The following is a 22005-nucleotide window of genomic DNA, read 5'->3' on the forward strand; positions in this document are numbered from 1 at the left end:
TGAGTTTTGAGAAAGCCAATAATGCATTCAATACAATTTAACCGAGTAAAACATTCATTTAATCAGAAACACAAAATATTGCCATCGACTTAAAAATCTAAAATATTTAGTACATGTTTTGACCTACGGAGGGCGCCATGTTTTAAGGGTGCAACGGACGCTTGAGGTGATTGTCACTGTCACACGACGAATATTACCGGGTTACTGCAATTCCTTCTACGTGGCGAGATATCCAACGCATGCGCTCATCGGTTAAAAGCGGGGAGTACTTACTATTTGTGTTTTTTACTGAGTCTTTTATTACCGTTTCATTGCCTCAAAATACTTCTTGCATGTGTTTCCCTCTCATACTTTTAAGCATTGTGTTTTCTTCTGGTAGCTTTAAAGCAGAATGCTGATGTGTTGACCACACTAATCACGTAGCATATGTTCTGTCTGTATGCATTTAAACAAAACAAGCTAAAAGCGCACGGTAGTACTTTGGGTGTCAAATTCACCTCTTGTAGGACGTTTTGCTGGTGTAGTACATTTTGGAAGAACACCGTTTTTTTTTTCCCTACTCTCGTCTTGTCTCAACCCATCTTTCCTGTTCATTTTGCTTTTGCCGCTCGTTTTGTGAAATATTGACAGTGCTGTCATGTTCATTAATGTTCTTCTCGGGTTCAAATTCAAAGGGATGAACAGATGACATGTTTATGTCGCTAGAGTCATACTCTGGAAGCCCAGGAGCGTAACCATGTGACATCACTGTCCAGCGACGTCAACAACAATGGCGACTTACTAATTTTACAAAATGTATAAAAACGAAAACATCAAGAGGGGTTCCAATATCAAATTATTTTAACTCATAATAACGTCTATCTTTTAAGAACTACCCTATCCAGTCGATATCCGTGACTCCCTTTAAAGGATTAATTCCGATTTACGCGGAAATTCGCGATATATTGCCAGTGGGACCGGGGACTACCTTGCTTTCCTGGGAAATTTGGTGGGTTATATTCACAGCATGTGGCTTAATGTGCAAAAATATGCACCCATAAACGGATTTTTGAGGGGGGGAGGGGGGGCGAAAAGTGTCATTACATGAAATTGACTTTCCTATAGATATAAAAGTTGTAAAACAATAAAATTGCAACAAAATGAATGAAATGAAAATGAAATGAATAAAAAAATATATTTTTATAATGGCATTAATTTTTTTTTTTTTTAACAGATCATGAGAATAGCACCTTACACGAGCATTCGCTTTGCATATAATTTAAAAAAAAAAAAAAAAAAAAAAAAAATTTAATTGGGGAGGGCAATTTTATTTTTCATGATTTTTTTCTTTGCTTGAAAATATATATTTTTGATAGAAGCAACTTTTTGGGGGATTGAATGATTTAGACACAAATGTCCTACCCATAATATGGCCCAAATGCAAAAAGGATAGCTTCAATCAAATAAAACTTCTTTCAATGAAAAATTAAGTGTTCAAATGCAAATTTTTCAATCTCAAAATTTTTTTTCGCATTCATAAATGTTTTCTGTGATTGAAATTTTTCTTTTTTTTTTTGATTGAAGTGATTTTTCTTTTTGAAAATATATATTTTTTGAAGATAGTTATTTTTTGATTGAATAAGACAAAAATATCCCAGCCAAAATGTGGCCCAAACACAAATCAACATTACTTCAAACAAAAAAGTTGCTTCAATCCCCCCCAAAAAATCCAATTAAAAAAAAAAAAAACAGCTTACACATCCATTCTTTTGAGTTTCAAATTTATTTTTGCATTCAAGCACTTTTTTTTTTTTTTTTTTTTGATTAAAGCGACTTTTTTTATTGAAAATATATATTTTAATTGAAGCAACTTTCTTTATTGCAGCACCTTTTTTTTTGGATTGATTAATAAATACACAAATCCACCTTAATATGGCTCCGCCCAGGGGATACAATTTTTGACTGGGGTAACTACACTGGCACAACACCGGCGGGCGTACCACATTCAAAGGTTGACGATCTTGGCAAAAATGTATTACCAACGCAGCCTTATTTAGAATTCCCCTCAAGAATGATGGGAAACAAAAAAACGCTCATTGTCAACTTATTATTATAAATATTCTTGTAAGTTAATTTTATTGCTGACACTGTGTTTCGGGGTCGTCAACATGTTGTGCCCCCCCTACCCAAAAAGTTAAACTCCGCTTTTGCATACACCATGCTTTTCAAACTACTTATAAACCGCGACTTTCAACCTTGGTTAGAACCCTGTGGCTTATAGTTCAATGCAGCTCATGTGTGTACTGAGCACCATTATAGTATCCATGAACATTTTAGACCCCTGTACAAGCTGCTTTTTTACCCTGCTTTGAGACCTGTGGTTTATAGTCCAATATAGCCTATAGATGAATGAATAGTTTTCTTGTGAAATCTGTTGAATGCAACTTATAGATGGGAACGAAAATTACGATAGTCTACACTTCTACCGTAATTTTCGGACTATACGCCGCCATTTTTTCCCCCTCATTTTGAATCTTGTGGCTTATAGACCAGTGCGGCTTATTTGTTGATTTATTTGGGTTAATAGGTACCACTTTCTTTGACAGCGGCATTGTAAGACTGCCATAAGACCGTCATAATTATGAAATGACACTATCATGGGTATTAATGACATTATGAATTATGCCACTTATTCCAGTCATGTCCAGCTCGAATCTTTACATCCATTCAAAAGTGAGATAATTTGCTGGATGACACAAAATGACATCTGTCAATAAAGTGTTACCAAATACCATAACTAGCAATTAATAAACCAACTGGAACAGTAAATGAAGAAATAATTAGCACAGAAATTGAATTTTGATTGTTATTTACATCTGTAGCACTGTAATGCATGCTAGGAGGCATGTTGGGCAACAACAGTGTTTACGGCATGTGGTAGCAGAGGTTTGCTGTCTCCCCTAAAGTGCCTGTGATATTTTATGCTCCTGAATGAAATGGACTGCTTGGATGTGTGTGGAAGCGATCGCTATATTTATTTAGTTTTTTGAATCCCGCGCCATGAAAATAAGTGACTTCCGGCAACAGTCTCGAGTTGAAAAAGAGGGCACTGTGACGTGTACGGCTGAAGGAGTCCTCTTCACTATACAGCCGTACTGTTGTATGAGAAGGACTAAGGATTCAGCTGATTTTGCGGATTAATACGTTTATTTTTCGCATCACGCCAGCCAAACACCTGCAGAAAAATCTTGCTGTACGAGAAAGAGGCGTGTGCGCCTTTTTGGAGTTTCAAAAGGTTCCCATTCGCCAGTGGATATTGGCCAAAACAAGCCCTACTACTGTGGAACCATGGGACTTATGAGGAAGTGAGTAAACATCGTGTGTTGTATTATGCCAAATACTGGGATCATTTTAATAGAGAGGTGGCTTGCATTTTGTGGCTGTCATGTTCCTTGTCCCCTCGGCCGACAACCGGCGGCTTGTCGCACATTTCCCCGCCGGGTGAGCGCTATACTCGGCTTTTGCACTCTTGGTGTGCCCGGTGTTCTGTCAAATTTTCCACCCGATCAGAAATTGCAACTTTGTGTTAAAATAGCCGCGAATACAGTGATTACAAAGTAAACACTACAAACTTTCTTTAAATAAAGGACTACTTATGTTTGATCATTGATAGGCATGTAAAAAGGTCTCCTCATGCACATTAGCTGCACGTTAGCTGCACAACAACTGCAGCCGCCCACCTCTGGGGAACGAGCTGTAAATTGCTCTCCGCCGGGCGGTTTGTCGATCGGCAAAGACAATCGACAACCCAGTCGTCATGTGAAATGATCCGGGCTACTTATGTGTGATTTTTCGCTTCGAAGACTTTTATCACTCGGTTCGGGTTAGCATGTCGGCTAGCTGTCACGCCTCTTGGTTTGTTTACATTCTCCGAAGCTGGGGAAGGGAAATGACATAAGCCCGATTTAGGTGTCATAAAGTATCGTTCGGGAGGTGCGACAGCAAAGGTAAAGTTGACAGTTTTGACCATTATGGAGTCATTTTGCCATGTCGTCCTGAATAACTGCATTTTTATTATTTCATATTCCATTTAGCACAAGACTGTTATTTGTCTTGACCATGCCATTTATTTAGTAATTGAAGATAAATACTGGGATGAAAAGAATATCCTGTAAAAATATTGGAAGTAGAGAGACAGAAACAATGACATTTTGCAGCTCTCTTCGTCGCGTTTTCCTCGTTCTGAATAATTCCCCCTCAACGGGCTGACTGGTCCTTCTCAAGCCATTTATTTAGCAATCGGGGAAAAATACTTGGATAAAAAGAATATGCTGTAAAAATATTGGAGTAGAGAGACTGAAACAATGACATTTTGCGGCTCTCTTCGTCGCGTTTTCCTTGTTGTGAATAATTCCCCCTCATGGGCTGCATACTAAATCAGATGAAATCGTGACTCTGCTGATGTCATTCACCTGTTGGGGACGCTTGAGCCCTATAATGGTAGGCGTGGCTAACCGGCAGATTAAAAGACTAATTTCTCGTCATCTGCGCTTTGCTAAATTGTTGTATATAGTTGAATCGTCTCAAAATATGATTCTAATTCACATAATAATTCTATTTAAGACTATTTTTCTTCAGTCGTACGCACTTTAATGGCCAGATGAAGCTTCTTGAATCAATGAAGCTTTGCAGCCAATTGGTTTAAAGCTTCACGGCGGTCCCTATGGTCTTATGACAGTCTTATTATGCCGCTGTCAAATATGGTGTTATCGGTTAATATCTTTTGTTGAAAATATCGAATATTATAGTGAGGACAGCTGCGGCTTATAGTCCAGTACGGCTTATCAACTGTATATAGAAATACCATTTTCGTGTCAAATTTGGTGGGTGGCGGCTTATAGTCAGGTGCGCCTTGTAGTCCGAAAATTACGGTACTGTCATTTTCAGGCATTTTCAGGTAAGTCACTACTATTCTCTCTTTTTTGACACCTGTGTGACATAGTGTGTCTTACAGTAGATATGGTAAATGGTGTTATACTTATGAACAAATAATAATTTCCTTGTGAAATTTGGTGGGTGCGTCTCAAACAACAACAATTCTTCGGCAAAACAAAACAGAGGTGAAAAGAAACATAACGTATTAAATGCATCAACTATCAGTAATAGGATGTGACAGACGTTAAAACATTTTCAGTCGTCCTTCGCAGTCATTGAAGAAATATGTGCTGCAGATCATTGGTTTTGAAGTCGTGAATGCAATTGGTTTTGGATGTGGGTGTTCCAACATGTGTTAGTGCTTTCTTTGGAGGCCATGTATCAACAAGGACTTCTTCAGTTTCTCTTGATAGAGGGGCAACGCGCCGCAAGCTTCGAGGCGATGGGAGAATTGACGACTTGAGTTTCAAATTTGGGGCCGTAAAGCTGCATTATTATGTCGGAAAAGACGTTTCATGCTGTAGTTTATTAAAATCAACACTTCTTAACAAATGTAGCGGACCACCACCTGCGGCAAGAGACCATCCAACATTGGTATTGACGGTTCCTTCTGTAATAAATATCCTAAATGAAAAGAAAAAAAATGAATCATATGAATCTAGAGATAGTCAAAAATGGACATTTCTTCCTGGCATAAATCCTGTAATAAATGTTTCAATTATGAATTAAATAACAAACTATAGATCAGGCATGAAAATGGGTCAGGGGTTAAAAAGGTGAGAAGGGTGTGGAGGAAATATGTTCCGGTAGGGCTGTCCCAAACGACTAATTTTCTCCCGATTAGTCAGCCGACTATTTTTACAATTAGTCCACTAATATATCTTTTTTTTTTAAAACTAATTTAGCAACGAAATTTTTGTTGACGCTTATTAATTCACAAACACATTTTGGAACACTTAAATTCTTTATTAAAGTACAATTAAACATGTAAATAACAATAATTAATCACACATGAACACTGAGGTCAAATGCTGATAGTAGGCTTGAACGATATCGGAAAAAAAACTATCATTGCGATTTTTGGGGAGTTCGCGATATTATATTGCGATATTAAAACGAGAAAATTTTCACCAAATAACTTGAATAGCTCCGTTTGGGATAACTGCACTGTGGACGAAGAAAAAACAGTTTGGTCGCGCTGCCTAGCAGGAGGTAGAGTGAGACACTGTGGTGCCGTATGAGCAAGAAGTAGAAAAAAAGGAATGTATGTTGTTTTTAAATTCCGATGCTCTGAAAAATGGCGCTAATTTTTATAACTCAGTTTAATCCAGGATCTGCACAATTGCTGCGATCATGAAGTAAAACAAAAGTTTAAATGTTGAAAAAAAAAAGAAAAAAATTGCACGTTCTGCGATGTGACTATTGTGCATTTTGCGATGGCGATGTTCAAACGATATATTGTGCAAACTTAGCCGATAACATTTACTACTGCGAAAGAATGGAATGTACAGAGATTCAGAACACTGACTTCGCCTTTCCAACATTATTCAAAACAATTCTTATGAAAAAAATGTCTAGCATTATTATTATAGCATACTACTATATATAATAGTATTATAATAATTCTAATATTAATTACCAGTCATATTTTTTTTTAAAGGATGTCATTTTAAAGTTATTCTTAGTGTAAAATCTGAATTCTGTAGTATTATAGTATTTACATATTATAGTATTAATTCTGAAGTATGTGGGAATAACTCCAGAAATCGTTATTTATATGACAAACGTGACGCGCTTTTATTTTGAAATGTTTACCGGATGTACGTTCGCTAAACCGGTAACAACTTTACACTCCACAAAAAGAACTTTTCGTCATTGCTTGTGGTGTCACTAAAAGATTTTTTTTTTCTTTTCATTTTTTTTTTTTGCAAATGCTGTTAACCTGCGATTTTTCATGTTTGAAGTGTCACCTTCGTTTTGGAAAAGTCTGCCAATGTTTTATAGCAGGCTAAAGTAAGTTGTCTTTTTTCCCCATTAGTCTCAATGTAGCAATGCTAATGTTTACAGTGTTTAATATAGATGTGTTTCCTTATTTTGTATGTGTGAACTGTAATTCTACTGCGTGTTGTTGACCAATAAACATCTGGACACAAATGGAGTCTCATATGTCATCTACACGCACGCACAAATGTATGCACGCACGCGGTGATAAGACGCAGCTGTGAAAATGACCGCCCTCATTTTTATTTACCTTGGGATAAATGGACTCGTAGTTTATCGCGACAGGCTTATTAACTTCAATAAAACATGTCCTTAGTTAGATGGATTTACGACCCCCGCCCCTCAACATTTTCTCCTCGGATCTACACAATTCACGTAGGTCACGCTTTTTGACTTCGAAACAGCGAATTTCACCGAAAGGTGAGTGATTTTCATGCCTGATAGATGAATTATGATTATCCCATTGTATTTGTATTCATTTTAAACTTTTGTGTTTTGGTGGAACAAGCCAGTCTCTACGAGTCAAAGGTGTTCAAGTCTATAATCATGAGTCGTTGTTCAAATTCAAAAGATGTTGCAAGTCTTTTATCTGACTTCAAGTCTTACTTGACTCCAAGTCACATGACTCGAGTACACACCTCTGGCCTTTTTTTTTTCATCCCCCCCCCCAGGTAAATTAGATTACATTTATCAAAAAACAATGCATTTTTCTGTATCTACATTTTTTTTTTTTTTTTTTTTAATATTACACATTCTTGAGAATAAAATGACAATAAATCCACATAATACAGCTTTATACAAGTGTACAATGTAATATATAATTTAATTTTACAATTTATATAACATGAGATGTAATACCCGAAATAGAAATAAAGGCATTGTCTAGGTAAAAAAATAAATAAACACAGAAGGAAAGAGTGATTGATTCCTAGATTTTACAAATAAGTATTTTTCTGCTTTGGGCAGTTTATACCTGTGGTAAAAAAAAAATGTAGGAAATTGTACGGACAGTTAAAACACTTTAAAGTTCATAAATAAGTTCCTGCGACAAGACAATAAAACATGGACATACATTTCTGTAAACACTACATTCAAAGCAGTAAGAGCTCTTGGCTTTGGGAGAAATTAGATTAAGAAAAAAAAAAAGGTTCAAAAAATTGACTTCAAATTTACAATGTAATATTTTCTCTCCAAATCCTATAGAATTTTTTTTCCTTAATTATTAACAAGCTCCATGCTAAACACAGACATAAATCACAAATCATTAAAAACTCCATATATTCTGCATTCTGCCATGATTAGGGTTGAGCATTGTTTGAATTTGAACGGTTCCGATTCAGAGTCCGCGTTTCGATTTCGGTTCTAAACGATTCTTGATTCCGATTTTTTTTAATAGGCAGGGTAAAAAAAATTGCATAGTTTATATTCATTTCTTAACTTCTCGATTAAGAAGATAAACTTTCAATTAACTATGAATTTCTCACAAGGCTATTTTTAACTTGTATATAATCTTAGGACTTGAATATGATGAAGTTTCTTTCTACAGGAGTGCACTTTCACAAAGATGTTTATTTTTCAAAAGCCCACAGAGAAAACATTTACACATATTCTTTTGGCTATGTTTTAGAGTGTCTTATGGGCTAACGTGGTGCAGAATATGAAACCAACAAACATAAAAACAACTTGTAAAAAAACCCATTCCAGATTAGCAGTGGGTACAGTATACATAAACATTAGAAACAGTTTTTGTTGAGGAAAATGATCATATCTGCCTTCTCTGGCAATAATTGTGAGCTTTCTGGACGGATAGTGTCTCCTGCAGTGGAGAACACATGTTCACTGGGTGTAGATAAAGCTTGAATGCATAAATATGAGGAAGCGAGAAAAAGTTGCAAATTTTACATAGGGGTAAGGTAGCTGTGAGCCGCTACGCACTTTACTAGTACATACATGTACTTTAGCTCAGAGCTACGACGAAAATTCAGTATAAATTCTTCTATTGATTATAATTTGATGTAGATGAGGTAAAATAATGCGGATTTTCTTATTTGTAAAAGCGATTCTAAACCAAAAGATGCTTTTAATACTGTTGATTTTAACGGAGGCGGCAACGAGCAGTTCGTAGCTGCTTATATACTGTAGCTATATTTGCCCGATGTAATAATACGACTTATTCTCATACTATTCCAGACAGCTATTCATCATCTACCGCTTAATCCGGGGTCGGGTTGCGGGGGCAGCAGAAGACAGACGTAATTTATTGTTTTACCTACCTGGTTCCGACTGGTTAGAGGACTAGTGCAGTGTGTCAAATACGCGGCACTCAGCTATGCACTAATTGGCACATGAATCTGAGGTGTTTAATCATATTTGTTGTGCAGCAACCTTTGCCAATATAGCAGTGTTGCAAATGTTGCACTGAGATGACTGGTCATTTTTCTTTGTGAAGTTGAGCCAAACTTTTGAGCGCAGCCGCATCGTGTCCATGGTTGAAATCAAGTTGCAATGCAAAAACACACGCTTCTTGTGGCTTCTTCTTCGTAGTGTTCGGCAGCTATTTTATCCCGATCGGCGGTCAGGGCACCGAAATGAAATTTTCAAAGTTCGAACGGGATCATCAGAGTGTTAGTCCCGGATCCCACCGATGCTTGATGCCCAACCCTAGGCATGATAGTTCAAATATTGGAACGGTATTTCTATGGAGAGCAGATTCGCCTATGAGCAACGTCTCGTCATGGCTACCCCACATGCTCACCACGAGGGACAAAAATATCCCTGCGCACAATAGCTGTCATTGTGTATCAGACATTAAATTCCAGTGAGCTTTTCTAAATTAATCCCACTAGTGTAAGATGAACATGTTTGTAAGCAATTGTTCTTGATAAACCTTTTTTTTCAGCATCTGACCACTTAAGGTACAAATGAGTGGCACAGTTGGCATGTCCTTGCTGAATTAAAACATTTTAGCCATTGCAATATTTTTTTTTAACTCATTGGCTGCCACTGACAATGATAGACGTCCAATCTATTTGAACTGGGAGGGTTAGAATTTGTCAATGGCAGTCAATTGGTTAATATTAAATAATTTCAATGTTGTTTTAACAATAAAAAGGTTGTTAATCCGTTTCCTGAATTTTTGCTAATGCTAATACACCATAGCTACTATGTGGTCAATGTAAAAACAGATCATTTTTAATATAACTGTGGTTTGTCTATTGCCACAAATGGCAGATAATGAGTTAAGCGCTTCCAGAAGTATGAACAAAGCAACGGACAATGTTACATTCAACATATTTAAACCAACAATTGATTGGCTGAGGATGATCTTCTATCATCCTTCCTCATGTATCTACATGTTCACGTTGCTCTTCTCGTTTGTTGCACAACGTGATGTTTTCGCGTCTCATGCTTCAGGGAAGTCACTCATAATTGTTGTTTTCCGTGCACCTGTTGCTGATGCCTCAGTCAGTGACGTCACGACACGCAAGCATATCTCTGTTCTCGTGTCTCACCGGAGTTTGGTGTTGCTGTACGTATTGCGCTGGACAGAAATCAGCTTCTCTGTGCAGGCGGTGCGGCCTTCGTGTAAAGAGCTGCTCCACACGGTGCTGCCGTCAGGTGTTCGGCCGTTGTCGCTACGGCAGTAAACGTAGGCCATGGTATCAGTGCGGCTTTGGATGTGAGTGCTGCGCAGGAGGGAGCGGCAATAGCGGCTGATTTTCTCCACCCTTCGGAGGATCAGGTTGGCTTTTCTGTTAAAATGACAAAAAAATGAACAACACACTAATTTTGTTACCCCACATTTTTTTGCCACAATGGCTCTAATTGATGGCGATAGAAGAATGTTAAATGAGTTTGACTTTAGTAGAAGTCGAATCCATTTTCACCTGGGAAGGCTTGCAGTAACTTAACATTCAAACATTAAAAATTTGACGAAACCATACAATTAAAAAAAAAAATACTTGACAAAAAATGGCATTTTCCCCATAAATAAAGTTGTAGGTGACCCAAAATCATGAAAAAGTGACCTGGAAATGCCCCAAAATCAATAGGAAGTTACCAAAACTGAATTGGAAGTCCACATGATCAACATAGACCACATAAAATCCATCCACATTTTTGCCAACTATTAACAGTGAAGAAAATAACTATTTGAACACACTGCTATTTTGCAAGTTCTTCCACTTAGAAATCATGGAGGGGTCTGAAATTTTCATAGGATTCTGAAATGTTCAACATAATCTAAAAGGAAAAATCCAGAAATCACAATGCATGTTTTTTTAACAATTTAATTGTGTGATACAGCTGCCAATAAGTATTCGAACACCTGACTATCAACTAGAATTTTGACCATAAAGACCTATTAGTCTGCCTATTAAAAGTCAACCTCCACTCCATGTATTATCCTGAATCAGATGCACTTGTTTGAGGTCGAGAGTAACATAAAGACACCTGTCCACCCCATACAATCAGTAAGACTCAAACTTGTAACATGGTCAAGACCTGGGGTCGGCAACCCAAAATGCTGAAAGAGCCAAATTGGAGCAAAAAAACAAAAATGTCTGGAGCTGCAAAAAAATGAAAGCCTTATAATGAAGAATTTGTCCCATTTTATGGTCAGGAATGTAAGAGGCAGCTAAGGTTTCTTGCTATTTTACCCTGCAGATCTCTCAGGGTGCAGACAATTAAAAAACTGTGTGGCATTTGCCATCAAAAGGATGGACGCTGGAAAAGTGGCAAAAGGTGGATTTTTCAGATGAATCTTCCATTGAATTACACCACAGTCTCTGCAAATATTGCAGAAGACCTACTGGAGCCCGCATGGATCCGAGATTCACTCAGAAAACAGTGAAGTTTGGTGGTGGCAAATCATGGTCTGGGGTTACATCCAGTATGGGGGTGTGCGAGAGATCTGCAGGGCGGAAGGCAACAAAAATAGTCTGAAATATCAACAAATCTCAGCTGCCTCCTACATTCCTAGCCATTAAAAGGTACAAATTCTGCAGCAGGATGGTGCTCCATCGCATACTTCAATCTCTACCTCAAAGTTCCTCAAGGCAAAGAAGATCAAGATCCTCCAGGACTGGCCAGCCCAGTCACCAGACATGAACATCATTGAGCATGTCTGGAGTAGGAAGAAAGAGGAAGCATGGAAGACGAAACCCAAGAATGATGATGAACTCTGGGAGGCAAGACTGCTTTCTGTGATATTCCTGATGACTTCATCAATAAATTGTATGAATCCTTGCCGAAGCCCATGGAAGTCATACAAAATATTAAATTTGGATCTCACAGCACCACTACTTAATTCGCTTATGTTATGTAACATATTTTTGTATTTGAAGTATATTTTTTGTTCAATTTTCACACTACTTTGTGTAGGCGGCAAAACCTTTGTCTTGCCAAAATTTGACCTTCATGTCTTCATTAGGGCTGCAGCTATCAAATATTTTAGTAATCAAGTAATCGACTGAAAATTCTACCGATTAATCGAGTAATCGGATAAAACAAATATATTTTTAGGTGAAGAGCAATTATAAATATACATGAGAAAACAAGACATTTCATCTAATCTTGAACCATTTTCAGTCAATCAATGTCTTTATTTTCGATGTATATTGTAGCTAGAATAAAAAAAAAAAGACTAATTCACTGCTTTCACTCAAAAAACTTTTAGATCTTATTTTAAAAAAAAAAAAAAAAAAAAAAAAAATATATATATATATATATATATATATATATATATATATATATTTTACCTAAAAATGCCGTTACGCTTGATAACACACATCACTTAAAAGTTAGGATTTTTTCCCACGTGTTTCAATTGAATTTCTCTTTGTGTCAAGCCATTTTTAAGTTCTAGTTAAGTTTTAAGTTAGTCTAAACTGTAAGTTCTGATAGGATTTTGAGTTTTTGCAGTGTTCAAAATAAATGTATGATACAGGCTTGTACTGGAGCACATTAGGGACCAGTGCTACTTGGTGCTTTTTCCAGCAATGACTCCTGAGCTAAAATTGATAGTTAGCATGATTAAGTTTTTATTTTACACCCTCATCACTCCACAATGCTATGTTATCTTAAAGCCTGTATGTAAGACGCGTTAGCCACGCAACGACAGTGGTCATAATTAATTGAAACCTAGTCCTCCGCAGGGCTAACTTTACGTGAGCTAGTAGCGACAGTAACGTTAATCTTATTTATTAGCGCTTAGCGCTCTTTATTAGCGCTTAGCGCTGTACTGCTTTAAGATGGCGGCTGTTTAATAACGCTGCCCAGACGCGACCGAGTCTGTCATTGCGCATCTAGTTCAACATACATGTGATCTTTATGAGACACATCAGACGCTAGCTGTTACCAACGTAGCATCGTGCGGGCTAGTATTTGGCAACGTCGGCGTCGTTTGTGGCGGCTGTCAGCTGCAGTAAGTTTTTTTTTGTTCCTTCTTCCTCTACGCACGTGACAGCGCGTTGTCCCGCATTAAAAGTAGTCCGAGCAAAACGTGATGCTTAGAGCTGTCAAAATAAACGATTACTCGAGGTGAATAAAATTACTCGGATCAGTTTTTAAACTCGAGTTACTCGAGTTGCTCGAGTACTCGTTTCAGCTCTAGTCTTTATTAAATGATAAATCTTTTTTCAGTGAAACAAATATTATTTTTGTACATTCAACATCATTTGGGAGGGTCTTAGCTTTCATATGAGCCAAATGAATAATTAAAAGTCACGTTATTAACAGTTGTTTCTACAAAATGGATAAGCGACAAGACTTTTGTCAGGGACTGTATGGATCTATATCGGTTAATCATGGCATGACATTCCATTTTGCACAGCTCCATTTTGTGGATGCATAACACTACGCCAATTACTACTACTACTTCGACTACTACTACTGCACCTTGTAATGCAGTGCGCCCTATACATGAAAACGTTTTTAAAATAGGCCATTCATCGAAGGTGCGCCTTATACTCCAATGCACCTTACAGTGCAGAAAATATGGTAAATGTGTATTCTCCCTGCAATGCATCCTATAGAGAATGATGCACCACATGACTACACTGTGGTACGATGCCGCCTCACTTTTGCATTGCAATATTAATGAATTAGAAGAATGTTTGTGTCATGTTTGTCCTCCTACAGGAATCATATTAAAACTAAAAATAAATGTGTTCCTGCACCATCTTTCTCCATTTTCAAACATTTTTGAAATAGCTCCAGGGAGCCACTAGGGCAGCGCTAAAGAGCCGCAGGTTACTGACCCCTGGCCAAGACCAAAGAGCTATCCAAAGACACCAGAGACAAAATTGTTCACCTTCAAAAAGGTCCACTGTTGGAGCAATCATTAGAAAATGGAAGAAGCTAAACATGACGGTCAATCTCAATCGGAGTGGAGCTCAATGTACGATATCACCTCGTGGGGTCTCAATGATCTTAATAAAAGTGAGGAATCAGCCCAGAACTATATGACCGGAATTGGTCAATGACCTGAAAAGAGCTGGGAACACCGTTTCCAAGGTTATTGTTGGTAATACACTAAGACGTCATGGTTTGAAATCATGCATGGCACGGAAGGTTCCCCTTTGGTGATGCAGATGATCTATGGGAGCAAGTTTTATGGTCAGATGAGAGTAAAATACAACTTTTTGGTCATAATTCCACTAATCATGTTTGGAGGAAGAAGAATGATGAGTACCATCTCAAGAACACCATCCCTACTGTGAAGCATGGGGGTGGTAGCATCATGCTTTGGTGGTGTTTTTGTGCGCATGGGACAGGACGAGTGCACTGTATTAAATAGAGGATGACTGGGGCCGTGTGTTGTGAGATTTTGGGGAACAACCTCCTTCCTTCAGTCAGAGAAATGAAGATGGAGGTGCCTGGGTCTTCCAACATGACAGTGACCCGAAGTACACAGCCAGGAAAACCAAGAAGTGGCTCCTTAAGAAGAACTAAACCCAAATAGGAAGCCTTTGAAGGGAGCTCAAACTCTGTGATTCTCAGCGACAGCCCAGAAACCTGACTGATGGATGGGCCAATATCCCTCCTGCAGTGTGTGCAAACCTGGTGAAAAACTAGAAACATTTTACTTCTGTAATTAAAAAACAAAGGCTACTGTACCAAATATTAATATTTGTTTTCTCGGGTGTCCAAATATTATATGCATCTGTATCTTACAAATAAATCGTTAAAAAATTCACACATTGTGAATTCTGGATTTTTCCTTGTAGATTATCTCTCTCACAGTGGACATGCAGTGACGATGAAAGTTTCAGACCCGCTCCATGATTTCTAAGTGGGAGAACTTAATAAATACACAAAATAACAGGGTGTTCAAATACTTATTTTCTTTACTGTACCTGCTAAATGAACATGAACAATATACAATTTCCCCCTTCAGAGAGGCTGAATTTATCAACAATTTTATACCTAAAAAAGTCATTTTATTATTTAAACATAACGAATGTTGGGTTGTGGCACGGTGGCCAAGTGGTTAGCACATCCTCCTCACAGTTCTGAGATTAAGGGTTCAATACTGGGCTCCTGCCTTCCTGTGTGGAGTTTGCATGTTCTCCCCATCTACGGTTTCCTCTCACATCACAAAAACATGCATGGTAGGCTGATTGAACACTCTGAATTCTCCATAGGTATGCATGAAAGGTTGTTTGTCTCATTGTGCCCTGCAATTGGCTGGCAACCACTTCAGGGTGTACCCTGCCTACTGCCCATAGTTAGCTGGGATAGGTTCCAGCACCTCCGTGACACTTGTGAGGATAAGCGGCATGGAAAATGAATGAATGAAAACATAAATGTTTAAAGGTTTTTTTTTCTTCTTCCAGCTGTTTGCACAATGACAATCGTTCTAAAAAATAAAAACCCTAAATTCTTTCAACTGTGTTATCAATGAAACATTGAAACCACAAACAAACGGATGCGCAAAAATCAGCAACATGCAATATTTATAGTAGCATTTGCACATTGTCTGATTCTGAACCGGAGGAATCATGTCTGACTGCCTGCCAGTCTGAGTCAAAACTATCACATGCAGCTGCGTGTTGAATTGTCAGATAGCGATGTTGTTGAACACCCAACCAAAGGCAGCTGTGTGGAGTCAGTGAAACAAAGAGTCTGGATACGCGAGTCTGCTGCTTGCCACTGTTTACGACGCAAAAGCCCAATGGAAGAAAGATGCTTGCAATGCAGAAAAACAAGCAAATACACCTACTGTCAGGTTTGAATTCAAGGTTGTTAAGCTAGTGGGGATTCTAAAATGAGGAAAACACATACGGAAAAGGGGGAAAAATTCCATTTGTTTTGAAAAGCAGCATCTGCTGAGCATCAACATCTGTCTTTAGTTAAGTAAAAGGAGTACAGACATCCTTTTCACTTATTTGCTGAAATTTGGGGGAAAATTTTCCCCTTGAAAATGTCTGACAAAACCGAATACCAAACACATAATCAAGAGAGATTCACAAGCGTGTGAACTGGAGACAAAACATTTATGATGCTGAATAAATAGCCTACGCAATAAAAACACACAAATGGGAAGAGCGAGTAAGGGGGCGACCTCGGAACCGACTTTCTGGTAGCTGCTCATTACCTCTGTTAGTAGTTGAAAACTACGGGAGTATTTGTATTCATTTCCGTATGTCTGTATTAGGGATGTCCCGATCCAGGTTTTTGCACTTCCGATCCGATACCGATATTGTTTTGCACTTCCGATCTGATACCGATACTGGCCGATATTGATACCGGCCTATCTGAGCATGTATTAAAGTTTAAAGTTATTTAGCCTCTTTGCTTACAGTGGGGCAAATAAGTATTGAGTCAACCGCTAATTGTGCAAATTCTCCCACTTGAAAATATTAGCGATGCCTGTAATTGTCAACATGGGTAAACCTCAACCATGAGAGACAGAATGTGGAAAAAAAACCCAGAAAATCACATTGTTTGATTTTTAAAGAATTTATTTGCAAATCATGGTGGAAAATAAGTAACAAAGGCTACTATCAGTAACACAATGCGCCGCCAGGGACTCAAATCCTGCACTGCCAGACGTGTCCCCCTACTGAAGAAAGTACATGTCCAAGTCCGTCTGCGGTTCGCTGAGAGTATTTGGATGATCCAGAAGAGGACTGGGAGAATGCGGTATGGTCAGATGAAACCAAAATAGAACTTTTTGGTAGAAACACAGGTTCTCGTGTTTGGAGGAATAAGAATACTGAATTGCACCATACCCACTGCGAAGCATGAAGGTGGAAACATCATGCTTTGGGGCTGTTTTTCTGCAAAGGGACCAGGACGACTGATCTGTGTAAAGGAAAGAATGAATGGGGCCACGAATCGAGAGATTTGAGTGAAAATGTCCTTCTATCAGCAAGGGCATTGAAGATGAGACGTGGCTGGGTCTTTCAGCATGACAATGATCCCGAAGCATTATAAGGTCCTGGAGTGGCGTAGCCAGTCTCCAGATCTCAACCCCAAAGAAAATCTGTGGAGGGAGTTAAAAGTTCGTGTTGCCCAACGACAGCCCCAAAACATCACTGCTCTGGAGGAGATCTGCATGGAGGAATGGGCCAAAATACCAGCAACACTGTGTGAAAAGCACGTGAAGAGTTACAGAAAACGTTTGGCCTCCGTTATTGCCAACAAAGGGTACATAACAAAGTATTGAGATGAACTATTGTTATTGACCAAATACTTACAGTATTTTCCACCATGATTTGCAAATAAATTCTTTAAAAATCAAACAATGTGATTTTCTGTTTTTTTTCCACATTCTGTCTCTCATGGTTGAGGTTTACCCATGTTGACAATTATAGGTCTCTCTAATATTTTCAAGTGGGAGAACTTGCACAATTAGTGGTTGTAAATACTTCTTTGCCCCACTGTAGTTGTCAGACTCATGTTGAAAAGGGTTTTAGTACTCTTAATAACAACTAACCAGCTGAATTAGGCGAGTTTGAATAACACAGAATGGTTGGTAACAAGAAACTGATCTGTTTATTCAGTGATAACACAAAACATTATAAATAACAAACAGAAATGACATAGTCAGTCAGTAAAACGTGCAAATAATATTGTAAACTGTCTTAAAAAAGCAAAACACACAAACAACCTCAGTGGAAAATCCCACTAAACCCCCAAGCTATTAGCTGCTTTTAATGTTTTAATGTGTTTTAATGTAATGGTAAATGGTGTTATACTTATATAGCGCTTTTCCACCTTTCAAGGCGCTCAAAGCGCTTTACACTACATTGCCATCTACCTACAAAAATTGTACAAAAAGCCTTTCAGGCTTAGATAAACGACTATTTCAGTGTCAAGTTAACAGTTTAAAACAGTAAATAAAATATTCAAGTCCCCATTCTGTAGCAGCAGCTTTAACCCTTTAAGGTCTGGGCCTATTTTGTCTGATTTTGCATGCCTTTGAAGTTGCCTTTATATTTCAAAGACAGAATTGTTTACGATGGCCTGGTTTGGTCCCTTTTTTTGTGACACCTTGAACTTCATGTCCAAACTGTTGTTTCCTTCACTGACCAATTATAAATCATAATTTTGGGCCCAAAAAGACCAAAAATTCCAAAATCGTTTTGTCAAAATTTTTAATATTGATGTCCAATTGACAACCAAACATGCGTAACGAACCGTTTTGAAACTTTGTAATATTTATTCAACATGTTAGGATGAACATTCAACCAAAAAAATTTAGAATAAATAGTCTTTTATTTGACAATTCAACATAAACAACAGGTATAGCCATAGGCGTTTTTTGCATTTATACATGCTCTAGTCAAAACAGGTTATATACAGCAGACCAAACAGTGAAGAACAGTGAAAAAATATACCATCTAACACAAAAAGTGTTTAGAGGCCATCTCTTTATGAGTTTAGGTATTGCGGCCCATCACCTGATGAAAACTATGTACACACAATCAAGCTTCTTGAAAACACATTTATATACACAAATTGAGAAGACTGATTGTGGGAAAAAAAATATATATATAACATTGGGGAAAAAAGTATTTTCAAAAATATTTACAATAAACAAGTTAAATTTTTTTCAGGCATGCCACTCCGAAAAGCAGTTTCGTCCTGGAATTAGACACAGGGCTACATCACAGCCCACACTTCCATGGGGTGTCGGTCCTCTTTCCACCCTTCCATTTTCATTTCACTTTACTTTCATTGTCACTATAAATGTACATGAAACAAAAGTCAGTATTTATGAAAATAATAAAGTATAAAATAAAAATATATACAGCAATAAATAATAATGGAAATCTATATGTATGACAATAGAAAGAATACCGTAGCTGAATATGTGCTACATCCCTAATCTTCATATAGAAAGAAGACCACAAATTATACTTTGATCTGATATGCACATTTTATTATTACATACACAAACACGCACTTATATTGCATCAAAATTAACTTTGTCTTGCAATATCAAAAGAAACTTTTACAGCATTAAAAAAAAAAAAAAAAAAAAGTGAGTTGGCTTACCTCTGCTCGTCGATGGCGTCACCCACGTGTTCAAATCCGTCACTATCTTCACTCGAGGACTCTTCCGAAGAAGACGATGATGACGAATTTGGACCACCCTCTTCCTCAAGTTGATCAAAAAGCACAATTGCTTGCGCTAAATTTAGTTTTCCGTTCATCCTCAAAGTCACACAAAGTCGCTCGCCCGCTTGCTTGATTCAAACGGCCGTCGCTCGCCCGTCGCTGCGTCAGAACACTCCTGCCTCTCGTTCGGTGAAACCTCGCACGGCAGTTATATTTATAAAAAAAAAAAAAAAAAACGCATTTTGTGCTTCCACTGTGACTTCGAAAGGGTTCGTTTGATTTGTGTTTTTTTCATGGAGCTTCCGTTTTGAAAAAGGACAAGAAATTATGGAAATATAGACATAAACAAATGATCCATGCAGCGTTTTAATGTTTTTTTGAGAGGACAATAAAACTATAAAACTTAAATGACAATATCTCACGTTTTAGTTGGTCGATTGACTTCAAATAACAACGAGAGTAAACCGCAACTTCCGCACTTTAAAACGAGACCAACCAACGGCATGTGGGTGACGTAATTAAGACGCGAGGGTGCTTCAAAGACGACGTGCGCTGAGGACGCGCCGGCGCGTCCTTCGACTCTCAAGGGTTAAACTACATTCAATTAATTTATAATTCAATTTAATGTTGCGAATCACCTGTTAAAGTTGTTAAAAATTCTCCTGTTATTCCATAATTTCCCTTCTGTCTCCTTTCGATATGTGAAAGTTTTAAAACTGTTTTGAAGATAGATTCACGTCAAGATTGTGCCGATTTAGGAGTATTTTTATACCGTAAAATGTGGACCGGATATTAGGGAAACCAAACCAAAAACTGGAATGGATTATGTAAATCGGTGCGCTGGAAAACCCAGACTGGATTTCAAAAATCTGGATCGGGAGTCTGGATCGGAATTGTTCCGCGTCGGCCGATCAGATACCGATGCACATTTTTTTGCGCATATCGGCGGTTAATCCAATCCAAATATTGGATCCGGACAACCTCAGTCTGTATGGTTGTGTTCAAGATAACTCAAGAGCGAATAAGGGAGTTGTTTTCAAACTTGCAATCTGAAACGGAAGAGATTAAATTTTGAGGTAGTGATGTCAAGTGTTAAATGTCACAGAGGTCAGAAATATATGCTCAAGATAACAAGGGAGCCGATATAGTAGTTAGTATAAAAATTGCAGGCAGTGTTGTTTAAGGGAGCCAATATAAGAGTTAGTATAAAAATTGCAGGAGGCAGTGTTGTTTTTGGCATCGCTTTTAATTTTCGTCTTAGTCTTTTGGACGATAATACTCGTTAATCCTAATCATATTTTAGTCAATGTGTTTGTCTTCATCGAGTTTTTGTGGAAACTGAGACTAGTTTCGTCAAGTTTTAGTCAACGTTTACTCAAAATCTTTTCTTCTGTAAAATTCAAAAGTTTTCGAAAAATAAATAAATAAAATAGTATAAAAAGTTTTCAACTATTTCAAATGAATATTGTCAGACGAGCACATATTGTCGGGTCTACAAGGACAACGCCAACTTGGTTATAATACACACTCAGCAGGAAAACAATATACAATATACAATACAATATTTTCAATTTATTATACCCAAATGGACGCCATGAACATGGTGCAAAAAACAGTTGTCCGAGAGTTTAAGACAAGGGTGCCCAAACAGGTCCTCAAGGGTCGCTGTGGGCCCTGTTTTTTGTTCCTACCGTTCGAACACAGATCGTTTAACCAATGAGGTTTCTACTTAAACAAGCAGCATCTGACTACAGTCACCTGATTACACTTGTAAGACACCAGATTGGTCCTGTTTTGTTGGAAAGAAACCCAGCACCCACTGTGGCCCGATGTGGAATAGTTTGATGACCCCTGTTTTAAGAGGACGCTTGACATTAGCATTAGCCTAATGCTAACGTGAACGCGAATACTATACTAACGCTACGAGTTACATTTAGTGTGTGATGATCACTCAGCTCAGACCTTTAAAGGCTAAAGCAACATTAATTCATATTCTTTCTTGCCAAGATAAAGTCTGTATGTGTTTCAAAACAAGCAAGCCTGGAGACTGGAGAAGACATTGGTGATTTGGGGGTGCGCAGCACATCACAATGAGTGACACAACCAGACACTGCTACGGTGCAGGCTAACTACATATAAATGTCACATATTGTGAACACGTGCCAGAAACCATTCGTCTCATCAGACGAAAACTGGTATTCGTCTTGTTATGTTTTATGGCGTGTTGAAGGGTTGGCACCTTTCAGAAATAGAAAGGAGGGACTCCTCCCATGCGCCCAAAGCCGTACAGACGAAAAAGAAGGGACATCCCCAAAACTCCTAAAATGCTCCTAAAATGCATAGAAATTTATTTATTCATATCTATTCCGTATTGGTTTAATATGGAACGCAACTTTTAATTCCCAATAACGGAACGACTCCAAATTTAAGGGACGGGTGGCAAGCCCACCAGGAAAGTCCATAGTTCGTTTTTTTTTTTTTTTTTTTTGGTCTGGACTCTTTTTATGTGGTTCATTTTCA

The 22005-nt window shown here is 37.9% G+C and overlaps 1 protein-coding gene across 2 annotated transcripts in view; it reads right to left on the reverse strand.

The window, feature by feature from the left end:
* Nucleotides 1-6587: 6587 nt before the first annotated feature.
* The window catches only part of LOC130905518 (astrotactin-2-like), a 573899-nt gene continuing 558481 nt past the window's right edge, over nucleotides 6588-22005 (reverse strand). For both annotated transcript variants that reach the window (XM_057819019.1, XM_057819018.1), the window contains exon 23: nucleotides 6588-10667. In XM_057819019.1, the coding sequence (XP_057675002.1) occupies nucleotides 10424-10667 (244 nt within the window). In that variant the 3' untranslated portion in view covers nucleotides 6588-10423. The remainder of the gene's footprint in view (nucleotides 10668-22005) is intronic.

Source organism: Corythoichthys intestinalis, chromosome 17 (assembly GCF_030265065.1).
Source record: "Corythoichthys intestinalis isolate RoL2023-P3 chromosome 17, ASM3026506v1, whole genome shotgun sequence".
NCBI lineage: Eukaryota > Metazoa > Chordata > Actinopteri > Syngnathiformes > Syngnathidae > Corythoichthys > Corythoichthys intestinalis.